Source organism: Bufo gargarizans, chromosome 2 (genome assembly GCF_014858855.1).
Source record: "Bufo gargarizans isolate SCDJY-AF-19 chromosome 2, ASM1485885v1, whole genome shotgun sequence".
NCBI classification, from domain to species: domain Eukaryota; kingdom Metazoa; phylum Chordata; class Amphibia; order Anura; family Bufonidae; genus Bufo; species Bufo gargarizans.
In genome coordinates, this window is record NC_058081.1 from 166,493,791 (window position 1) to 166,518,056 (window position 24,266).

A 24,266-nucleotide genomic window follows, 5' to 3' on the forward strand; every position below is an offset into this window, starting at 1 on the left:
GGCAGGTAAGGGGATAGGCCGTAGAGAAAGGTCTAAATGTAAGACAGCTAGAAAGCGGTCTTACATTTAGAACTGGCAGAGTTTCCGGCGCCTCTTCATAACTTCGGCGGATCCACCACCAGCTTAGGGGTTTATTAAAACACCAATCTTAATAAATGTGTCCCATAGGCTAGGATAGGGATTGTAGAACTCCTTCCCTCTATCTCACAAAAGTCTTTCTCTGTAGAATCTAAGGCTGGCAATATTATTCTTGCAATGACTATATTGACTGTAATTCCCAGCTGAGGGGTACAGGATTAAGATACAGACTGTGTCCAAGAGTGAAAGGTGTTTTAACAGTGCCCCTCTTACTACAGTAAAGTCTTGGTCAGTTTTAAGCAGCAAATACAATACTGACTTCCCCAGAGCTCTACCATGCAGATTTGGGGCCTTCTAGTTCTTTCTTTCTCTTTTCCTTGAGTACTGTAAAGTAGAGATGGCTTTCTCTCTGTGGATCTCTCAGAGGTAGCGGTTCTCTGGAGGTCACGGCTAGAACTCTGAGGAGTGAGCACATGTAGTTTCCTCTAGCCTTCTCAGCTACCACAAAACTAAACTAGGGGTGGATCTAAATCTAACACCTAACTTGTAGGCCGTTCTGCAGTCTATGCGGCTGCGCCAAGAAAGGACAAATGGTGTCCATGAACAGCAGCCTCCTACTGAAAACATGAGGAAATTCTGCCTGCCCAAAACTCTGTCTAAACTATCCTCTAAAGGGGTTTTACAAAATAGTTTGCAGCAGGATCAAAAGGGCTTAAAAACAAACAAGAAGAGATGTTTACTTCCATTATCCCGCTCTGTTACAGTACCAAAACTGCCCAGGCCCCTGCAGTTCTCTGCATCCCGTTCTCATCTCAACATGCAAGAAATGTCCTCTCAGCCAACCACTGGTAGCAGTGCTGACCCACCTGAGCTAATGACTGGCTGAGTGGACATTTTGAGCCATCTGTTGTAAGTCAAGGACAAGGAGTAGGGACAGATGTCTGGACAGGAGTAGCAGGGATTCATGAAGGTGAATATCTCGTATGTTTTTAAGCCCCTCTGACACTGATGCAAACTATTTTTGTGTGGCTGGAAAAAAGTTTGAAAGTACACATTCTCTCTCCTTGCTAATGAAGACAGACTCAAAAAAAAGACTAGAAGGCCATCTCGATTTTGTCCCCATCAATAAGAAGAGCGAGTGTGCAATGTGAGTACTCTCTCCTCTTTCTAGTGATAGTTGGGGGTCTTAGCAGCCAGACCCCCACCAATCAAAACCTTGGATATGTCGCTATAACACATCAAATGTTTTTGGAGAGCTCAAAGATGACCTTAATATGGTTTTAAAAGAACATTTTAACTTCTCACTTTCTAGCCAGACCTCTACACCTGTAAAATATAGTCACATACATAAACTCTAAAAAATTTAAAATATAGAAGTATTATAGAAATTGGAAGGCTTGGTGTCAAGACTTTATATTTGTGCATTAATATCCATCTTACAATGATTTCAATTTTCAGGTGGTTTGAGCCTTTTGTTATTCAGTGGTTGGATGAAAATGAAGATGTGTCAATGGAATTTCTTCATGGAGCTTTGGGAAGAGATAAAAAGGATGGAGTAAGTGTTTTCAAGTCAATGCCATAGTGATAATAAAACATACAATAGGGGCCCAATTTGACAAATCAAATAATCTATTGTTGGATCTGCACATATCTGATCTAGACTTTTTTTTAAATTCTTTTAGTTTCAAAAGTGAACATTTTAGATGCACTGGTTACTGATCTACTGAAATGTATAATATAGAAAAATGTTCTTAGCTCTTTCCCTTGTTCTACTCAGTTCCAGGCCACATCAGAACATGCTTTGTTTTCCTGCTCAGTTGTTGATGTCTTCACACAATTAAATCAAAGCTTTGAGATAATCAAGAAACTGGAGTGCCCTAATCCGGAAGCGCTTTCTCATTTAATGAGAAGATTTGCAAAGGTAAATTTCAGCAAGTTGTTTTTCTTTCTATGTGCATTGCTTGTCATATGTGCTTGTAATATTACAGTCAGGTCCATAAATATTGGGACATCTACATAATTCTAACATTTTTGGCTCTATACACCACCACAATGGATTTGAAATGAAACAAACAAGATGTGCTTTAAATGCAGACTGTTAACTTTAATTTGAGGGTATTTACATCCAAATCAGGTGAACGGTGTAGGAATTGCAACAGTTTGCATATGTGCCTCCCACTTGTTAAGGGACCAAAAGTAATAGGACAATTGGCTTCTCAGCTGTTCCATGGCCAGGTGTGTGTTATTCCCTCATTATCCCAATTACAATGAGCAGATAAAAGGCCCAGAGTTAATTTCAAGTGTGTTATTTGCATTTGGAATCTGTTGCTGTCAACTCTCAAGATAAGATCCAAAGAGCTGTCACTATCAGTGAAGCAAGCCATCTGTAGGCTGAAGAAACACAACAAACCCATCAGAGAGATGGCAAAAACATTAGGCGTGGCCAAAACAACTGTTTGTAACATTCTTAAAAAGAAGGAACACATCGGTGAGCTCAGCAACACCAAAAGACCTGGAAGACCACGGAAAACAACTGTGGTGGATGACCAAAGTATTATTTCCCTGGTGAAGAAAACACCCTTCACAACAGTTGGCCAGATCAAGCACACTCTCCAGGAGGTAGGTGTATGTGTGTCAAAGTCAACAATCAAGAGAAGACTTCACCAGAGTGAATACATAGGGTTCACCTCAAGATGTAAACCATTGGTGAGCCTCAAAAACATGAAGGCCAGATTAGAGTTTGCCAAATGACATCTAAAAAAGCCTTCACAGTTCTGGAACAACACCGTATGGACAGATGAGACCAAGATCAACTTGTACTAGAGTGATGGGAAGAGAAGAGTATGGAGAAGGAAATGAACTGCTTATGATCCTAAGCATACCACCTCATCAGTGAAGCCTGGTGGTGGTATTGTCATGGAGTGAGCATGTATGGCTGCCAATGCAACTGGTTCTCCTGTATTTATTGATGAGGGCTTGCAGAACTCCTTCTGTTTTCCCTATGTAACAAATCGCTCTGGTTTCTTACATCCTGTATGTAGCACTTCCTGTATCCAACCAAACCCATGATGCACTTCTCTTTTTTTTTACCACAGCACAACCCCTCAGCTATTTTATACCTCCTCCCACCCAGCTGGGTACATAGACACTCCCCTATCACTGCCCTAACAATCCCCAGCTATTGTATAGCTACCCCCATTCAGATAGTTACATAGACATCCTACTATCAATGCGCCTCACAATGTCCAGCTAGTTTATATCAACTCCCACCCAGCTAGTTACATAGATACTTCCATATCACTGCCCCTGTTGCTGCTTTGACACGATCATGGACATACAGTCAGTTTCAAATATATTGGGACATCAATGCAATTCTAACATTTTTGGCTCTATACACCACCACAATGGATGTGAAATGAAACGAACAAGATGTGCTTTAACTGCAGACTGTCAACTTTAATTTGAGGGTATTTACATCCAAATCAGGTGAACGGTGTAGGAGTTACAACAGTTTGCATATGTGCCTCCCACTTGTTAAGGGACCAAAAGTAATGGGACAGAATAATAATCATAAATCAAACTTTCACTTTTTAATACTTGGTTGCAAATCCTTTGCTGTCAATTACAGCCTAAAGTCTGGAATGCATAGACATAACCAGACGCTAGGTTTCATCCCTGGTGAGGCTCTGGCAGGCCTCTACTGCAAATATCTTCAGTTCATGCTTGTTCTTGAGGCATTTTCCCTTCAGTTTTGTCTTCAGCAAGTGAAATGCATGCTCAATCCGATTCAGGTCAGGTGATTGACTTGGCCATTGCATGACATTCCACTTCTTTCCCTTAAAATACGCTTTGGTTGCTTTTGCAGTATGCTTTGGGTCATTGTCCTGCACTGTGAAGCGCCGTCCAATGAGTTCTGAAGCATTTGGCTGAATATGAGCAGATAATATTGCCCGAAACACTTCAGAATTCATCCTGCTGCTGCTCTTTGGCTCTCAACTTGAGAGTTGACAGCAACAGATTCCAAATGCAAATAGCACACTTGAAATGAATTCTGGGCCTTCTATCTGCTCATTGTAATTGGGATAATGAGGGAATAACACACACCCGGCCATGGAACAGCTGAGAAGCCAATTGTCCCATTACTTTTGGTCCCTTACCAAGTGGGAGGCACATATGCAAACTGTTGTATTTCCTACACCGTTCACCTCATTTGGACGTAAATACCCTCAAATTAAAGCTGACAGTCTGCAGTTAAAGCACATCTTGTTTGTTTCATTTCAAATCCATTGTGGTGGTTTATAGAGCCAAAAATGTTAGAATTGTGTCAGTGTCACCATATTTATTGACCTGACTGTGTATATATATATATATATATATAAATGAAAAACAGAACAGCACTCCAGTAAGGTGAAAAAAAGAAAGCTGTTTATTCACCCAGTGGTGACGCGACGTTTCGGCTCCAACATGAAGCCTTTCTCAAGCAATGTGGCAATACAAACTGAACATACTTATAATGTGAGGAAGCGACATCATTAAACATAATTAGCATTAACCCATGCCTATACAGGTGATAATTAAATAATAATGGTAATACATGTGTATACATTTGTACATCAGGTGAACACAGTGCTTAGACATAAAATAGAACAGTGATACGATTGCATATTGTAATACATTATCTAAAATAAATGCAAAATTCATGTGTAGAAAGTGCACTTGTGCAATGACCCAGGAAACAATTGGTTAAAATAAGGAGCTTTTACCACACATTTATCATGGGGAGTGCTCAGGTCAGATGACTATGGACATGGATACATGCATACAATCAAACATCTTAACAATACCCGATGTGGCTCCATTACCAAATTCAGCGTCTTAGAGTCTCAGATGCGCCTGAGCCCGTTGGACCAGCACGTGTGCGATCAAGTGCGCATGCGCCAGGACCCGGATGCATCCGCGTCATCCGAAATGCACAGTACGCGCATGGCTGGATAATCGCGTCACATCAGTGTCATCACAAAGCCTCGCGATGATTCGCAAGCGCCCAGTACTCCTGCACAATCCACCATATTGGAAAAGATAAAGCCAGTTCAGGCGTGAAAGTGACCGCGTCATGACCTGTGCCGACCATTAACCAATATACTGTGCACACACAACACAAACAACTCGTTACTTTTTGGTCCACCGCGTCCAAATCCAAGCGCCGTCAGGCACCACAGGTTGACACATATACAGGGGACATACAGGGCGCTTGGATTTGGATGCGGTTTGATGATGTCACTTCCTCACACTATAAGTATGTTCAGTTTGTATTGCCACATTGCTTGAGAAAGGCTTCATGTTGGAGCCGAAACGTCGCGTCACCACTGGGTGAATAAACAGCTTTCTTTTTTTCACCTTACTGGAGTGCTGCTCTGTTTTTCATTGATATTATCCTGGGACGCTATTCCCACTAGAGCTTGCACCCAATCTCCAATATATTCCAAGGTTGGTGCTGCCATTTATTATAATATATATATATATATTGTACAGTATTTCTGCTTTACCAACATTGTTCCAGCGACATTGCAATGCTATGATAGTATTTGCTTTGCTGGCATTACATTAGTTCACTAGCAGTGCTAATGCCAGGTAGACTTACAGTGCTGATATGTCTACTTGATACAAGTGTAGCGTTGCTAAAATGCTGATATTAGTTTTTCTTTCTGACATTTCACTGCTCCCTTTGGGTCTGGACACTACTGCTGCATTTTGGCACCACTCACACTGTATCTACAATGCAAATGCTTGTACACTTTGATCATGGTAATATTTTGTTTGCTCACCATAATTACCATTGACGGCTCCCGAACAAATTTTAGTCCTTGGAAATATTTATTCTTTTTATTATTATAAATACATTTCTAAAACCACCCCTGTTATATGAAACATATTAAGAGTAATTATTCCTTTTTTTGATAGGAAGGTTGACATTTTAAAAAGCCAATTTACATAAATAAAGCTCAACTAGTAAAAATAGCTTAGGAGGCAAATGCTTTGTGTTAGCCCCTAGGCCGCCCAGACATTACTTCACGTGTGTTGCTTCAGTGGACCTGCTCAGCAGCAGCGCCTCCCTGGAAATCAGTTCTATAATGCTGCCAACTGTGCTATATGAACCGCACCACCTCACACTGTTCTTACTATCAGCTCCTTTTACAGCTAAAGATATTTTAAGTATTGTTTTCCAGGTGATAGAAAAAAAAAATCGCTGGATATTATAAAACTGGTATCAACCATACAACCATTTAGAAATCCTGACTACTTCTAGTGTTCATATGTAGCAATGGTTAACGCAACATTTAACATGTTAAATGCACATTGCAGTGAATCTTCACTTGACACTTTCATTGGCTTTTGTTGTGTTAAGTCTCAATTTTAAATTTGCTGCAATTGTGTTTTTAATGCTTTGTCACGTTACCATTTACTACATCTGTATGTCAGTTTTTTATGAAATCTGCATCAATGTACAGTATTATTTTATACAGCTTAATACTCCTTTATTACTATTGCCTTTTATTAATAATTACCTGTTAAAATGTAAAGGGGTTTACCCACCTGTAACATTGATGGTAAACCAATTGGATATTATACTAATCCATCTGATTGGACCAACCACTGAACCAGCCCCATTCAGCTTCTACAAAAATACACCTTTACTCCTGGTGTGGTACTGTGTTGTGAATCAGGCTGTACTGTATTCCTTCTCAATCCCTGACAGCAATTAGAGATGACCCAAGTATTGAAAAATTCAATTTGGCTGCTTTGCCAAATAAAAAAAATAAAAAATAAAAAAAGGAGCACATTTCTTTTTTAAGTAGTGGGTGCAATGACAAGGAGTGAGGATTGCACCGCCACCATCATGGTACCCCTCAAATGCCGTGTTTAATGCTGATCGTGGCAACATTACAATGTAAAATAAATAAAAAAAATAATAAAATCATACTTACCTAATCAATTTGATCACGAGGTGCTGGCCGCCATCATCTTGATTGAAGATCTAGCGCAAACTCTTCCACAGCCCGTGATGATATCATCATGTTGGCCGGCGTGGTGACATCACTACGCACGGGATTTCCTGCGAGATCGTCAATCCAGATGGCGCCGGCTGGCTCTTTGCACTCTAACGGATGAGGTAGATATGATTTATTTGTATTTTTTTACCTCCATTCAAGGGAAATCGATTCACTATCATACAGCACAAGGAAATTTGCGTTGGCCTGAAATTCGGATCAATTTCCACTTTATGGAATTTGATTCACTCAACGCTACTTGCAGTTTATTGTAAAATAATCCAAAACTTAAGAGTACTGCAATCTACATATGCATATGTGAACAGAAAAATTAAAAAGGTTATGACTCTGGAGTAAAAAACACAAAAAGGAAAATTGCTTGGTCCTTAAGGGGTAAAAAAATAATAATATAGACATAATATAGTATATGGCAATCTCTAACAAAGCTAGGACCCGCCCTGTACCTCACACAGATCCAGAGCTCTTCCCATTCATTGCTGTACTAGATTTATTTCAATCTGGAGGATCAGAGGGAGTGTCCTTTCTCTGGAGATGTGCCCTTTCTGCTGCAGATCTCTGCTTGTAACTGTCACAGCTTCAAACAGTAGATGTGGCTTGTGGAACTGAGTAGAGATGAGCAAATTTTTCAAAAGTTCTATTTGTCATAAAGCACATTTTTTGTAAGTAGTGGATGCAATGACAGAAAGCAGCGATAGCGCCGCCCCCCGTCATTGCACCCCTCAGATGCCGCGTTCATATATGATTGCGGCATCTAAGTGTTAAAACTGTGTGAAATTAACATAATTTTTTTAAAATCAAAATGACTGCATCCATTTTCCCGCAAACCCCATTTTGCTTGAAGATCTGGTGCGAAATCTCGCGCGGTGCAAGATTACGTCATCACTCCGGCCGACGAGGTGACATCATAGGTCACCACGCACAGGATTTCGGCCAATCAAGATATTGGCTGGCGACCCATCGCGAGCAAATGTAGGAGGTAAGAATAAATGTTTTTGTTTTTTATACTATTTCAGGTTAAATCGATTCACTTACACGAAGCACAAGGAAATTCGTCTTCGAGTCGAATCAAATTTATCCTGAAATTCGGATCGAATTCCACTTTGTGGGATTCGATTCGCTCATCTCTAGAACTGAGGACGTACGATCGCCTCAGTAAGTGGACAGGCACATTACTAAACAGGTTAAACACCAGAGGGCGACTTTATAATAAATTAAAGAGAACATCTCACAACTGGAGCATTTTGCTAACAGAAAGTAAATGGCAAATGTAAATAGCGTTTCATGCCAATTTAATTAAAATGACATTTAATGGTCCTAGAGACCTTTAAGTCAGTACCTCCAGTGTTTTTTCACGGGTGACATCCCACAGTTCTCCAACCTTTAATGCTTGCGTTTTGTTTCATGGCACTTTCCTGTCCTTTCCCTGTCTCATTTCATTGTACTGTATGCGGTTAATGTACTTTTTTCCTAATGCAGTCAGTTTGAGTGCCAATGAAGGCTGATGTTGTGTGTTTAGTTAGTGGTTAGAAAATAACAGTGCACAATGTATATGCTGTATATGTCATTATATTATTATATATGCTTTCTTTTTAGACCATCAACAAAGTGCTGCTCCAGTATGCTGCAATTATATCCAATGATTTCAGCTTGTACTGCGGCAAGGAAAATGTGGTAAGTAAAAAGCCCTGGATTTTGTTGTGTTCAGTTACGAAGCTAAAAAGCCTTATAATCAGGGTTTAGATGCAAATGTGAAACCCCCTGGTGACTGAGGCCTGACTTTACATGTTGTGATGCTGTGGGCAATATAGCCATATACAGATAAGCAGCAGAGAAGTGTTATTTCCATGTCACGCTGGGTGCAGTTAGACTTGCAGATGTGGAAATTCAATGCTAGAACACTATACTGGGTGACTGTAGCTGCAGAAAGTTAGTTTTTGATGAAATTGTCAGTATATCCAAAGTTACAGAAGAGATGTTTTTAAAGGGTATGGAAGGCAGAGATGACTTCTACAATTCTTATGTAACAGACAGGCGATTTGTCCGCAGTGTAGCACTGAATGACTAGACAATGGTATGCTTGTACATTAAAGGGGTTCTCCGGGCTTTTAATATTGATGACCTATCCTCAGGATAGGTCATCAATATCAGATCGGGGGGAGGAAATAACAACAGCTGTATAAGGTGCGTTGCCATAGACATAGCAGCAGCAGGAAGAGAGACGAGTGACAGTACATGCACACTGCGTGCCATCTCCTCATCCAGCTGATCGGCAGGTGTGCCGATCTGATATTGATGACCTATTCTGAGGATAGGTCATCAATATAGGAGAGCTGGGAGAACCCCTCTAATAAGCACCCTCTATATCTCACAATGGGTTTAACCACCATGTTTTAATTTCCTAAGGGATCTATGTCGCTGAAAGTTTGGTACAGTAGAGTCATAATTAGTCGAGATCAGTGATGGCGAACCTGTTAGAGACCGGGTGCCCAAACTGCAGCCCGAAACCCACTTATTTATCGCAATGTGCCAACACGGCAATGTAACCGTAGTACTCTAGTCCAGTATACTGTAGTATATTTTCCATGTACTTTATCATTTAATATACAAGTAATTAGAGAGGGCTCACCTATAAGCTCAAGAATGGAAATGGGTGCACCTACCAAGAGGATTCACCCAATCCTCAAAAAACAGTAATAAAATTAGAACAAAAAGTGGTAGGGCATACCAATATTCGGTGCTACACAGATGGTTATACCAATATTTTATTTATTTGTGATATATTTTATGTAAGTTTATTCAACAGTGTATAACACTCTTAAAATTAATAAAATACTAAAATACTAGAAAACCATTGAATACATTAAAACCCAATATGATGGTAATCGAGTAATATTTGGATATTTGTATAATTTCAATAATTTAACTGTATGGTAAATAATGTCCTTCCAGATGGGTGCTTTCACCCAATCAATACCCCAAAAGATGGAATTGGGGCTACACCTGCTTCTAAAGTCTTTTTGAATGAGGGCTTTTTTAAATAGTCACTGCGGCTGTTGCGACTCAATAGTCGTTATATATATTATCGGTACACTCTTGCTGCTTGATAGTACAAAAGAGCCGAAACAATTATACTCACAGTTGTAGTGTAGTATTGTCGGCTTTGGTCAATCACAGGTGGCGTCCCACGTGTGGTAAACGATAATTGCACAAGTTGCAGCAAAATAGGAGTGATGCGGTTTTGGGATCCTTGATATTGTTCATATAGCCGTACTGTGTTTGGGGATCAGTCGGTGATATATTCCTTCTGTCTTTGGATAGATGCTTTACAGGAGTGGACTCTGCCACAAGGCCGACTCTCCAAACAAACAGATATCCGGCTTGCCTTGAATTTTTCAAGCTGAGAAATTAGCGATCCCTTTTTTTTCCTTTATATTTCCTTTTTCTTTTAGCGCTTTAGGTCCTCCGGTATAGTACTTTATTCCATGGGGTAGTTACCAGAACTGGTAACTACCCCATGGAATAAAGTACTATACCGGAGGACCTAAAGCGCTAAAAGTAAAAGAAAAAGGAAATATAAAGGAAAAAAAAGGGATCGCTGATTTCTCAGCTTGAAAAATTCAAGGCAAGCCGGATATCTGTTTGTTTGGAGAGTCGGCCTCGTGGCAGAGTCCACTCCTGTAAAGCATCTATCCAAAGACAGAAGGAATATATCACCGACTGATCCCCAAACACAGTACGGCTATATGAACAATATCAAGGATCCCAAAACCGCATCACTCCTATTTTGCTGCAACTTGTGCAATTATCGTTTACCACACGTGGGACGCCACCTGTCATTGACCAAAGCCGACAATACTACACTACAACTGTGAGTATAATTGTTTCGGCTCTTTTGTACTATCAAGCAGCAAGAGTGTACCGATAATATATATAACGACTATTGAGTCGCAACAGCCGCAGTGACTATTTAAAAAAGCCCTCATTCAAAAAGACTTTAGAAGCAGGTGTAGCCCCAATTCCATCTTTTGGGGTATTGATTGGGTGAAAGCACCCATCTGGAAGGACATTATTTACCATACAGTTAAATTATTGAAATTATACAAATATCCAAATATTACTCGATTACCATCATATTGGGTTTTAATGTATTCAATGGTTTTCTAGTATTTTAGTAATTTTAAGAGTGTTATATTTTATGTAAGTTTATTCAACAGTGTATATCACAAATAAATAAAATATTGGTATAACCATCTGTGTAGCACCGAATATTGGTGTGCCCTACCACTTTATCATTTAAGTATAATGACGTGCCTACATTCAATGTGCTGTCCGTGCTGTTCATAGTGCGCCCAGCGCTGATGAATGGCTGGTATAGTCCAGAGTATATTGGTACACCATAGACTTTTTCCAGGGGGCGGGTGCCCAGAGAGAGGGCTTTGAGTGCCGCCTCTGGCAACCGTGCCATAGGTTCGCCATCACTGGTCTAGATGGTACATCAGGAATACAGAAAATAAAACGCAGGTTTAAATTATGTCCCTCTGTAGACAAATAAAAGCTATTCTTCTCCTCATAGCATTCTTCTCCTCATAGCATTCTTCTCCCTAGAGATAAGCAAGTCCCTCTGTATTATTAAAATATATATTAGCCCCCCCTGTATTATTAGAATAGATAATGGTCCCCTCTGTATTATTAGAATATATAATGCTCCCCCTATAGTATTAGAATATATAATAGTCCCCTTTGTATTATTAGAATATATAATGCCCCCTCTGTGTTATTAGTATATATAATGTCCCCTCTGTATTATTACAATATATAATGGCCCCCCTGTATGTTTAGAATAGATAATGGACCCCTATATTATTAGAATATATAATGGCCCCCTCTGTATGTTTAGAATAGATAATGACCCTCTGTATTATTAGTATATATAATGCTCCCCCTATATTATTAGAATATATAATAGTCCCCTTTGTATTATTAGAATATATAATGCCCCCCCTCTGAAATATTCGAATATATAATAGGCCCCCTGTATTAATAGTAGATATAACCCCCCCCCCCCCTTATAATGCTCTCCCCCACCCCTGTAGTGCCCTCTGTACTTCCTGCATTAGCGTGGCTACATTTAAAGAAAAAAATACTCACCTGCATTTGGCTCTCTGTTGCCCCCTCTGTTCTGCTGTACTCCTGCCCTGTGTCATCACATTATCTTGTCAGACCCAGCACAGGAGGTCACTGTAATTCCATCACAATCACCTGCTTCATATGCTGCAGGCCTACCAGCCTGAGGCCTGTGAGTCTGAACGGTGGGCACGGGGCCACTGGACTGTTCAGTCTATGAGCCATACTGCTGCAACTATTTGTCTATATCACTGTGTGCTCTACTTTATGCAGCTGTTTGCAATGAGTGTGGCTGAAACATCTGAACACAGTAATTAGCAGGGGGATCCACTTAGTGCATTGCTCAATGTGCTTATAATTTGCAATATGTTGAGCGATAATTTGATGAACTTATTGCAGTTTTTGTGGAGACCTATCACAGTAAATCTGGAGTATGAATGTATTTAATATTCTCTAGCTGTTGCAACACTACAACTATCATAGCATAACGGGACTTGCAGGTTTGCAACAGCTGGAAAGCTACAAGGTGGAGACCACTGACCTACGAGAACTCCAAGCAAGAACACAGAATATAAAAACTCAATGGAAGTTTTGATGTCTAACTATACATCCAATACAGAACTCCTGTACTGTAGCGCTTAGTCCTGTACTGTAGTCCTATTAGATCCTGCGTTCAGTTATTCACCAAAAAGACAAATATATAATACCATAAAAAAAAAAAATATAAACTGCCAATTTCCAGGCCCCCTGATTAGAGCACCTGGGACCTCATGCTCAATTTTGATGACTTCTAAATGAGTCACTGGTGAAACATTTGGTTTACCATAATGGGATGAGTATGGCTAATGTAAGACATAGATAACGGGATTACCCTGAGCAGTACAGCTGCAGGTAAATTGTCCCATTTAATGTAGTGCTTTATTCATATCTTTTATGAAAATTATTTAATTTTGTTTACCCTAGCAAAACATATGGTCATAAGGGCGTGATTTTAGTTATTATTGACAGCATCAATATACAGTATTTTGCATTAAGGGAGCTCTTAAGGGCACTGAAATTGCCAGTGTGTGGTGTGTCATGAATTGCAAAGATCTATGAGTAAGTGCACATTACAACACTTGTCACTTAACCTACCCGCGGGATTCCTGTTTCTTCATTAGTGTGATTTATCATGCAAGTTTTCCAGATAGCTAATCTTTAGTAGAGCTCCAGAGGGAATTGGATTTGCTATAGTGGTAGAATCCGATAAAATACAGCGATGACAGTGCATCCTGTTGCACTAATGTTTGATGCAGCCTCTCCTTCCACTTGGTCGGATTATTTGCGCAATACACATAATGCACATGGCACAGTATTGAGCATGCTTATTACAACTCCAAATTTCTTAAGCAATGTTCTTCCCTAACCTAGTAGATGGACATATTGGACATAAGGTAAAATATATATAGGTCAGTGCATTATTACAGTGCTTTAGCATAACTTTTACATTTTAAGGAAATGCTGTCATTTCAAATCTGTTTTTCCACTTTTTTTATATTTGTTTCCTGTCACAGCTCTGGTCTCAGATTTATAGAAATTGTTTTATTCCCTCTGTAAAGTACACACATATACCACAGGAATGTAATAGAATGTCACCGGTCGTACTTTAATCTGCCACCATGGAAAACGCGGAACACTCTGTCTTTTTAATGTGGAGCCATGTATCTGCTGAAGAAATACTTACATTACATTGGAATGTGCTACTACAGCATAATTCTGACAAACTCAAGATATTCTCTGATTTTATCTAGACTCTAGTGGAGCGCTGAACTGAAAATTGAAGCATTTGGGGATATAGCAAGGGAATAATTAAGGTTCATCTCTAAGAACAAATCCCAACATCTGAAGGCCATCCAGATAGGTTCAGAATAAGAACAGTGGCTTGTGTCTGGGAGGACTAATATGTACATAAGAGGGATCTTTTGTTAAACCCAAATGCTGGCTTTTAATCTACTATTGTCTGGGCTACTGTTCCTTCTTTATGGATTCCTCATTATTCTTTCTTGTTGCAATGGTGCCTTAATTGCCTTCTTTTGCCTCAATTTCCCTGATCATGTTTGCCCTGTAGATATATTTCTCCAGCCTGGGAAACATTTCCCCTTTAAAGAGGACCTGTCACCACAAAATGCAAAGCAATTTTGATATAGCAGGAGAAGCTGAGCAGATTGATGTGTGTGTGTGTATATATATATATATATATATATATATACACACTAGCTGAACGTGATGGCCAGTTCGCATTGTTCGCCCACGAACATATGCAGACTGCCATCTTTTTTCACAAGTCCGGCGAGGCACAGGTAAGACCTTACCTGTGCCTGTGCGCGAGCTGGTCTGAAAACAAGTGCGGTCAGCGGGAGCAGGCAGTTCCAAGAAAAGCCACCGGGGGCCTTCATCAGGCTGTTCTCGGAACTGCCTGCTCCCGGTGACCGCATTTGTTTTCAGATCGGCTCGCGGCACAGGTAAGGGCTTACCTGTGCCTTGCCGGACTTGTGAAAAAAGATGGCAGCCTGCATATGTTTGCGGGCGAACAATGCGAACTGGCCATCACTGCTAGCTGAAGGACCCGGATTTGCACGGGTATATTTCTTCTATTTAATTTAATGTTTCTGTGTGTAGCTAAAAGATATAAACACTATCCACTATAATGGTGACATCTACAGTACCCTGCCCCACTGTCTGCTGAGCTGTGTATCTAATCTTATCCTGTGTTATACTGTCTGCTGAGCTATGTATCTAATCATATCCTGTGTGATACTGCCTGCTGAGCTGTGTATCTAATCTTATGTTGTGTGATACTGTCTGCTGAGCTGTGTATCTAATATCCTATCCTATGTTATACTGCCTGCAGAGCTGTGATTTAATCATGTCATGTGTAATACTGTCTGCTGAGCTGTGTATCTAATCCTATCATGTGTGATACTGTTTGTTGAGCTGTGTATCTAATCCTATCCTGTGTAATAGTGTCTGCTGAGCTGTGTATCTAATCCTATCCTGTGTGATACTGTCTGCTAATCTGTGTATCTAATCCTATCCTGTGTGATACTGTCTGCTGAGCTATGTATCTAATCCTACCCTGTGTGATACTGTCTGCTGAGCTGTGCATCTAATCCTTGCTGAGCTGTGTATCTAATCATATCCTGTGTAATACTGTCTGCTAAGCTGTGTATCTAATATCCTATCCTGTGTGATACTGCCTGCTGAGCTGTGTATCTAATCCTGACATGTCACGTGACTAAATATTTAAGGACCTGCAAACTGCTTAAACCTGTGATCAGTTGTTATGGAAACCTGGAGTAGGATCTGCGAGCTTCTATTGGCCGATAAGAGACATGTGACCATGTGCATGGCAGTTGGGGGCTTGTATTGGCTAATGCAGGTCATTTTTTTTGTAATATCTCAGAAACAGTATGTCCTAGAGAGCTGAGACCCGGTCTAAAACCTTCCCAGACACCTGATATACCTGTGTGCCAAATTTGGTGAAAATCGGTTCAGTCGTTTGGTTGCGCATAAAGAACAGACAGAAACTCATTTTTATAGAAAAGTATAAGAGAAATGAGTTTCTGTCTGGACCTCTGTCTGTCTGTTCTTTATACGCGACCAAACGACTGAACCGATCTTCACCAAATATGGCACACAGGTACATCAGGTGTCCGGTAAGGTTTTACAGCTCTCTAGGACGTACAGTTCCTGAGATATTTTTTACAGCCTGCAAGTGTTTCTATTCAAATCCCAACTGCCATACACACAGTTTTTTTACTCCAGGTTTCAATAACAACCCAGACATTTTTCTTCACAGCTGCAGGTCAGCTTTAGGCTAGGGCTACAGGACGACAATAAGTCGCATGACACATAGAGTACAATTACGCTGCTTCATGCATCCATCTTGGATGGATTTTTTGCGATTGTCGTGTCACAGTCGCAGCATGTTGTAGTGCGACACAATAGCCTATCATTATAAAAGCTGTTGAGACAAAATGTCGTACGACACATGTCGTCATGTAGCCCTAGAATTAAATGGGCAGGCGCTGTGGAGGTCACTGTTAAAGAGGCGAGCACTGTGGAGCTCACTGTTAAAGGGGGAAGCGCTGTGGAGATCACTGTTAAAGGGGCAGGCCCTGTGGAGGTCACTGTTAAAGGGGCGGGAACTGTGGAGGTCACTGTTATAGAGGCAGGCACTGTGGAGGTCACTGTTATAGAGGCGGGCACTGTGGAGGTCACTGTTAAAGGGGAGAGCACTGTGGAGGTTACTGTTAAAAGATCGGGTGCTGTGGAGGTCATTGTTAAAGAGGCGGGCACTGTGGAAGTCACTGTTAAAGGGGTGGGCATTGTGAAGGTCACTGTTAAAGGGATGGGCACTGTGAAGGTCACTGTTAAAGGGGGGGCGCTGTTGAGGTCACTGTTAAAGAGGCAGACACTGTGGATGTTACTGTTAAAGGGGCAGACACTGTGGAGCTTACTGTTAAGGGGGCAGGGGCCACAATTAAAGTAGAAACTGCTGTGGAGGTCACTGCTAAGGCAGCAGGGTACTGTGGAGGTCACTGTTAAGGGGGCGGGCCCCAGAGGAGGTCACTGTCAAGGGAGTAGGGTGCTGTGAAACTCACTGTTAAAGGGGCGGGCTGCTGTGAAGGTCAAAGTTAAGGGGATGTTCTGCTGTGGAAGTCCCATTTTAAAGTGGTGGGGCACTGTAGGGGGGGTCAGTGGCGTTCACTGTTAAAGGGGTGGTGTGTTGTAGAGGTCACTGTTATGAGGGATACTGCTTGCTATCTTTTAACAACAGACAGAAACAGTAAATGAAATACATGAAATATACCTATGCAAAAGATTCAGTAAAACCCGTAATTTATACATTTATAGCACTGCCTTTTCTACCTCATGTGAACTGCTATCGGTACAGGGAGGAGGTGTCAACAGTGATTGATAGTATTGTGTGTTTAAGTGTGCATACAGAGATAGCTGTCATTCACTAATAACACATCCCGCCTGTACCAATAGCACCACACAGGAGGTAGAAAAAGCAAAGATATAAATGTATAAATTACAGGTTTAACTGAATCTTGTCCCAAAAAAACTATATATGAATTTGCTTAGCTCCTCCTGCTCTATAACATGCATTTTGTGGTGACACGTCCTCTTTAAACCATCTCCAGAGACTTCCTTCTTTTGTACTGTTACCATATAGATAGCAAATTTATAGTTGGTTTTATTCATGCCATGGTGCAGACTGATGGCGCATATATAGCTGGGTACTCATAGGAATCTTATATAAAGTTGCTGCTTAAGTGTTTTATAATAGCAATTTGCATATACTCCAGAATGTTTTGAAGAGTGATCAGATGAATTGCATAGTCCTTCTTTGCCATGAAAATTAACTTAATCCCCCAAAAAAAACCTTTCTACTGCATTTCATTGCTGTCATTAAAGGACCTGCTGAGATCATTTCAGTAATCATCTTGTTAACTCAGGTGAGAATGTTGACGAGCACAAGGCTGGAGATCATTATGTCAGGCTGATTGGGTTAAAATGGCAGACTTCACCTGTTAAAAGGAGGGTGATGCTTGAAATCATTGTTCTTCCATTGTTAACCATGGTGACCTGCAAAGAAACGTGTGCAGCCATCATTGCGTTGCATAAAAATGGCTTCACAGGCAAGGAGATTGTGGCTACTAAGATTGCACCTCAATCAACAATTTATAGGATCATCAAGAACTTCAAGGAAAGAGGTTCAATTCTTGTTAAGAAGGCTTCAGGGCGTCCAAGAAAGTCCAGCAAGCGCCAGGATCGTCTCCTAAAGAGGATTCAGCTGCGGGATCGGAGTGCCACCAGTGGAGAGCTTGCTCAGGAATGGCAGCAGGCAGGTGTGAACGCATATGCACGCACAGTGAGGCGAAGACTTTTGGAAGATGGCCTGGTGTCAAGAAGGGCAGCAAAGAAGCCACTTCTCTCCCCAAAAAACATCAGGGACAGATTCTTCTGCTGAAAATATGGTGAATGGACTGCTGAGGACTGGGGCAAAGTCATATTCTCCGATGAAGCCTCTTTCCGATTAGTTTGGGGCATCAGGAAAAAGGCTTGTCCGGAGAAGAAAAGGTGAGCGCTACCATTAGTCCTGTGTCATGCCAACAGTAAAGCATCCTGAGACCATTCATGTGTGGGGTTGCTACTCATCCAAGGGAGTGGGCTCACTCACAATTTTGCCCAGAAACACAGCCATGAATAAAGAATGGTACTAAAACACCCTCCAACAGCAACTTCTTCCAACAATCCAACAGCAGTTTGGTGAAGAACAATGCTTTTTCCAGCACGATGGAGCACCATGCCATAAGGCAAAAGTGATAACTAAGTGGCTCTTTTTTGGGTCAATGGCCTGGAAACTCCCCAGATCTTAATCCCATTGAGAACTTGTGGTTAATCCTTAAGAGGCGGGTGGACAAACAAAAACCCACTAATTCTGACAAACTCCAAGAAGTGATTATGAAAGAATGGGTTGCTATCAGTCAGGAATTGGCCCAGAAGTTGATTGAGAGCATGCCCAGTCGAATTGCAGAGGTCCTGAAAAAGAAGGGCCAACACTGCAAATACTGACTCTTTGCATAACCCTGGGTTCACACCTGAGCGTTCCTCAAACGCGAGTTTTACGCGCGTTTTTATGCGCGTTTTTTGTAATAGTAAACGCGCGTTTGACGCGCGTTTGTGTCATTGACTGCAGTGTCCTATGGCCACAAACGCGCGTCAAAACGCCCCAAAGAAGCTCAAGTACTTGTTTGAGCGTCGGGCGTTTTACAGCGCGTTCGTACGCGCTGTAAAACGCCCAGGTGTGAACCCTTCCCATAGGGAAGCATTGGTTTTCATGTCTTAAGCGTTTTACAGCGCGTTTGAACGCGCTGTAAAACGCTCAGGTGTGAACCCAGGGTAAATGTCATGTAATTGTCGATAAAAGCCTTTGAAACGTATGAAGTGCATGTAATTATATTTCACTACATCACAGAAACAACTGAAACAAAGATCTAAAAGCAGTTTAGCATCAAACTTTGTGAAAACTAATATTTGTGTCATTCTCAAAACTTTTGGCCACGACTGTACATGGATGATAAACTTCTGAATATAAAAAAGTAGCATATGTTGAAGGATTTTTTGGGGATTTATGTTTTAAACAATACAAAATTGAGTTCTAAGTTAAATGTATAGCTTATGTAAATTTTGTCTGTTCAAATGATCTGCTTTAGGGATCACTGATATATCTATGATAATATAATAGTTCTCTTTGATTGTGTGTTGTAGCCATGTATTCTACTGAACAACATCCAGCAACTAAGAGTTCAACTGGAAAAGATGTTTGAGAACATGGGAGGAAAAGAGGTAATACTCCTTGTGTGTTTAGCATTCTCATTTTACTGAATTACATTTAGAGATCATTAGATAAATCATATTTGATAATCAGTTTACATCAATATTTGATCTTTCAGAGAGGAACATTACTGGATTAAATGTGCTGAGCTGGACACTAAGCAGCAAAGCAGTGACTTAACTAAACACAATATATACACCTCGAGCTAATGATCTGTAAATGAGTCGGATTTCATGTTGTGTGTTGTAGTCACGATGCAGACTCTCCCACAGTGATTCTCGATGGTAACCTGTAGCTTTCTTGCTATAGTTAAACTAGGATATCCCCCAGCCAGCTATTGCGGGGCATGTAATTTTACCTTAGGGGAGATGCTACAAGTTGCCTATCTCCTGAATGTTTCTTTATCTGTGTTGATAGTTATGTGTTTTGTGCTTTGTCTGTAATGTGTCATGTCTTTGTCTAATACCTTTAACCTGACATCAACTGAGCAGAAGAAAGAAGGAGCAATAGCCTTTTACAAGGTTTGTCAAGGCAAGCATGCACTGATACCTTCAACGATATATTACAGGCTATATATCGTTGCCAATCTGACAGGATATGATGACTGTGCCAGCCTAACAATGAAATTTAAAGCAAAGATTCTGGTTGATATTGAAGCTATAGAAAAACGTAGCGCAAAGGAAAAGAATCAGACATTGACATTGTTTAACTGAACATTACAAAAATAAAATGTCTAATCCAAGAACACAGAGGGCACCTGAAAGGTCTATACAACAATTAAAGCGAAGATTCAAAACTGGTTCAAGAAAACAAAAAAATTACATGAATAGAGAATACACAGAACACTTAAATGGTGCCCTCATTGCTCATCTTTTCAGCTGTAGATCCGCCAATCCACAAGCCCCCTTTCTGCCATCCAAAATAGGCCACACTCCTTTTCAGACTACCTGATGTACATTAGTGCAAGACTCTTCTTGCTGCCCACGGATTGGCCAGCACTGCTCACTTAAACAGTGCTGACCAATCCAAGAGCAGAGATGGACAGCAAGTGTCTTGGGCGACCAATGCACAGTGTGTCTTACGGTAGGTAGTATAAGTAGTGGTGCTGCCATTTTGGATGACTGAAGAGGAGCCCAGGAATCAAGGGATCTGCAAGTGAAAAGATGCTATCACCATAAAAATGTACTGTGTGTTCCCCAGTTAATGTGATTTTTATTTATTTTTTGCTCTCTTGAATTGGAGGGTCACTTTAATTTACTTTTTATATCCACCTTATAAACTACTTCAATAAATAAGGCCCCGTTCACAGTTACATTTGAATTACAGTGGCCTAATCGAACTCAGGATCAGGCTACTGGAGCTCACCGTATACGCCAATGCCGGGTACGACCCTGTACCTCTGGATGCCTATTGAATATAATGTGATCTGGTGGTGATCCAGTTGCTTTTCTGGCATAAATGCTGGGTTTCTGCTGGACAAATACTGCTGCATGCATTGTATTTTGACCAGCCAACAGCCGGCATTTATGCCGGAACAGGCTGTCCAGATTCACAATGCTACTGTGAACGTAGCCTAAGGAAACATCATATTCAGTTATTTCTTTTGCTGCTTCAATATAGTAATTATTGAAAATGTATATTAGATTAAATCTAAAGCTGAATGTGTAGGCTGAGCCATGTCACTATATCTATATGAATACTGGCCATGCATGCCTAGGAATGATATTGATAATATTGGTTCATGATTAGCTAAATGGTGCAAAGCCTTTAGCATGTGTTAATTCTATATCACACATTGTGACACGTTTTGGAATTCACATCAGAACATCGGGTTGGGCTGAAGTATCTTTTATTTAACCAGCAATGCAAACTTGATTATGATGGCATTTTACCTAAGTCTGAACTTCAGCTCAGTTACTGATTTTTCAATAAATGGATAAAATTAGATATTATGTGCCCTCCACGGGCTCATGTTTGCATGATGGGGGAAAACAGGGAATATCTGCTTTCTGCTTAGATTGAACTCTCCTGACACTGTGCGATCAGCCACTTTTCTAACTGAGCGCTGCGTGAAGTACTGTCCTTCTGACAGCAGAGTGGCTAATTATTTTCATTTTCCAATACTTGCAGACAGATTTAGAAATGGGACAGGTACTAATGGAATATTGTATTCACATTAAATATCATAGATGATTACAAATGTATTCTTGTGGGCCAAACGTAGAATACCAAATGAGGAACTCAAGGGCATCAATGTCATGATAGACCTTTCCTATCTGGAGTGTAATGTATTGAACAGTTTCTTCTTCTACAGCCTTTTCTAAATCTGCCTGCTTGATATATTAATAAATAGCTGTTTTATTAATATACGCACGAAAAGCACAATGGTGTGTGCTTTTTTTGTCACAATGTGTTAACTTTGCAAAATGTCTACTTGGCATGAGGGTCAAGAAAATGCCGTATGCACAATAGACATGAAATAATCCAGTAAAGGTGTTTTAGACTGTGAACATATTGGTACAGAATGTTTCGTATGCTGCAGATGGATAACTGTCTGCCTTACTTCTGCAAATTGCCACTTGAGCCTGTGTTAAATCATTTTATAAAGAATGCCTTTCCTTTCATGATAAGAGGCCGGTCAGTTGCTGTCATGCAGTGTTGTTATTCTGTTCAAGATAAAAAGTTGTGTTATTGATCTGTTTTTCAGGAATAGGAGTCGTGTACTTATTATCTACAGTGGATATAAAAAGTCTACACACCCCTGTTAAAATGTCAGGTTTCTGTGATGTAAAAAAATGAGACAAAGATAAATCATTTCAGAACTTTTTCCACCTTTAATGTGACCTATAAACTGTACAACTCAATTGAAAAACAAACTGAAATCCTTTAGGTAGAAGGAAGTAAAAATATAAAAATAAAATAATATGGTTGCATAAACTAATACTTTGTTGAAGCTTTTTTTGATTTTATTAGAGCACTCAGTCTTTTTGGGTATGAGTCTATCAGCATCGCACATTTTGACTTGGCAAGATTTGCCCACTCTTCTTTGCAAAAACACTCGAAATCTGTCAGATTGCGAGGGCATCTCCTGTGCACAGCCCTCTTTAGATCACCCCACAGATTTTTTAATTAGATTTAGGTCTGGGCTCTGGCTGGGCCATTCGAAGACTTTAATATTCTTCTGGTGAAGCCATTCCTTTATTGATTTGGATGTATGCTTTGGGTGGTTGTCATGCTGAAAGATGAAGTTCCTCCTTATGTTCAGCTTTCTAGCAGAAGCCTGAAGGTTTTGTGCCAATATTGACTGGTATTTGGAACTGTTCATAATTCCCTCTAGCTTAACTAAGTCCCCAGTTCCAGCTGAAGAAAAACAGCCCCAAAGCATGATGCTGCAACCACCATTCTTCACTGTGGGTATGGTGTTCTTTTGGTGATGTGCAGTGTTGTTTTTGCGCCAAACATATCTTTTGGAAATATGGCCAGAAAGTTCAACCTTGGTTTCATCAGACCATAACACCTTTTCCCACATGCTTTTGGGAGACTTCAGATATGTTTTTGCAAAATGTAGCCTGGCTTGGATGTTTTTCTTTGTAAGAAAAGGCTTTCATCTTGCCACTCTACCCCATAGCCCAGACATATGAAGAATACAGGAGATTGTTGTCACATGTACCACACAGCCAGTGCTTGTCATATATTCCTGCAGCTCCTCTAATGTTGCTGTAGGCCTCCTTGATAGCCTCCCAGACAAGTTTTCTTCTCGTCTTTTTATCAAATTTGGAGGGACATCCAGTTCTTGGTAATGTCACTGTTGTGCCATACTTTCTCCACTTGATGACTGTCTTCACTGTGTTCCATGGTATATCTAATGCCTTGGAAACTCTTTTGCACCCTTCTCCTGACTGATACCTTTTAACAATGAGATCCCTCTGATGCTTTGGAAGCTCTCTGTGGACCATGGCTTTTGCTGTGGGATGTGACTAAGAAAATTTCAGAAAAGACCAACTATAGCAGCTGAACTTTATTTGGGGTTAATCAGAGGCACTTTAAATGATGGCAGGTGTATGCTGACTCCTATTTAACATGATTTTGAATGTGATTGCTTAATTCTGAACACAGCTATACCCCCAGTTATAAGAGGGTGTGCACACTTATGCAACCACAATTTGTTAGGTTTTTTTTCCCTCCACCTAAAAGATTTCAGTTTGTTTTTTCAATTGAGTTGTACAGTTTATAGGTCACATTAAAGGTGGAAAAAGTTCTGAAATGATTTATCTTTGTCTCATTTTTTTACAGCACGGAAACCTGACATTTTAACAGGGGTGTGTAAACTTTTTACATCCACTGTATCTATTTATCTATCTACAGTGTGTATATATATATATATATATATTGTAGAAAAAGTCCAGCGGGAGCACCATCCAAAAAGCGGGTGCAATGTCCAACAAGGGCAGCGGCAATGCCCCAATAATACAAAATGGAAAAAATAGGACTGCACTCCTGAATAAAAGTGAAATATGTGAACTTTTATTCACCCATAATATGGCAAACTTCGCAAGTTTGCCATATTATGGGTGAATAAAAGTTCACATATTTCACTTTTTTTCAGG

The 24,266-nt window shown here is 40.4% G+C and overlaps 1 protein-coding gene across 3 annotated transcripts in view; it reads left to right on the forward strand.

Moving 5' to 3' along the window:
* The window catches only part of UNC13C (unc-13 homolog C), a 908,495-nt gene that overhangs the window by 615,135 nt on the left and 269,094 nt on the right, over positions 1-24,266 (forward strand). For all 3 annotated transcript variants that reach the window (XM_044279668.1, XM_044279669.1, XM_044279667.1), the window contains 4 exons: positions 1,537-1,633; positions 1,856-1,999; positions 8,742-8,819; positions 19,593-19,670. In XM_044279668.1, the coding sequence (XP_044135603.1) occupies positions 1,537-1,633; positions 1,856-1,999; positions 8,742-8,819; positions 19,593-19,670 (397 nt within the window). The remainder of the gene's footprint in view (positions 1-1,536; positions 1,634-1,855; positions 2,000-8,741; positions 8,820-19,592; positions 19,671-24,266) is intronic.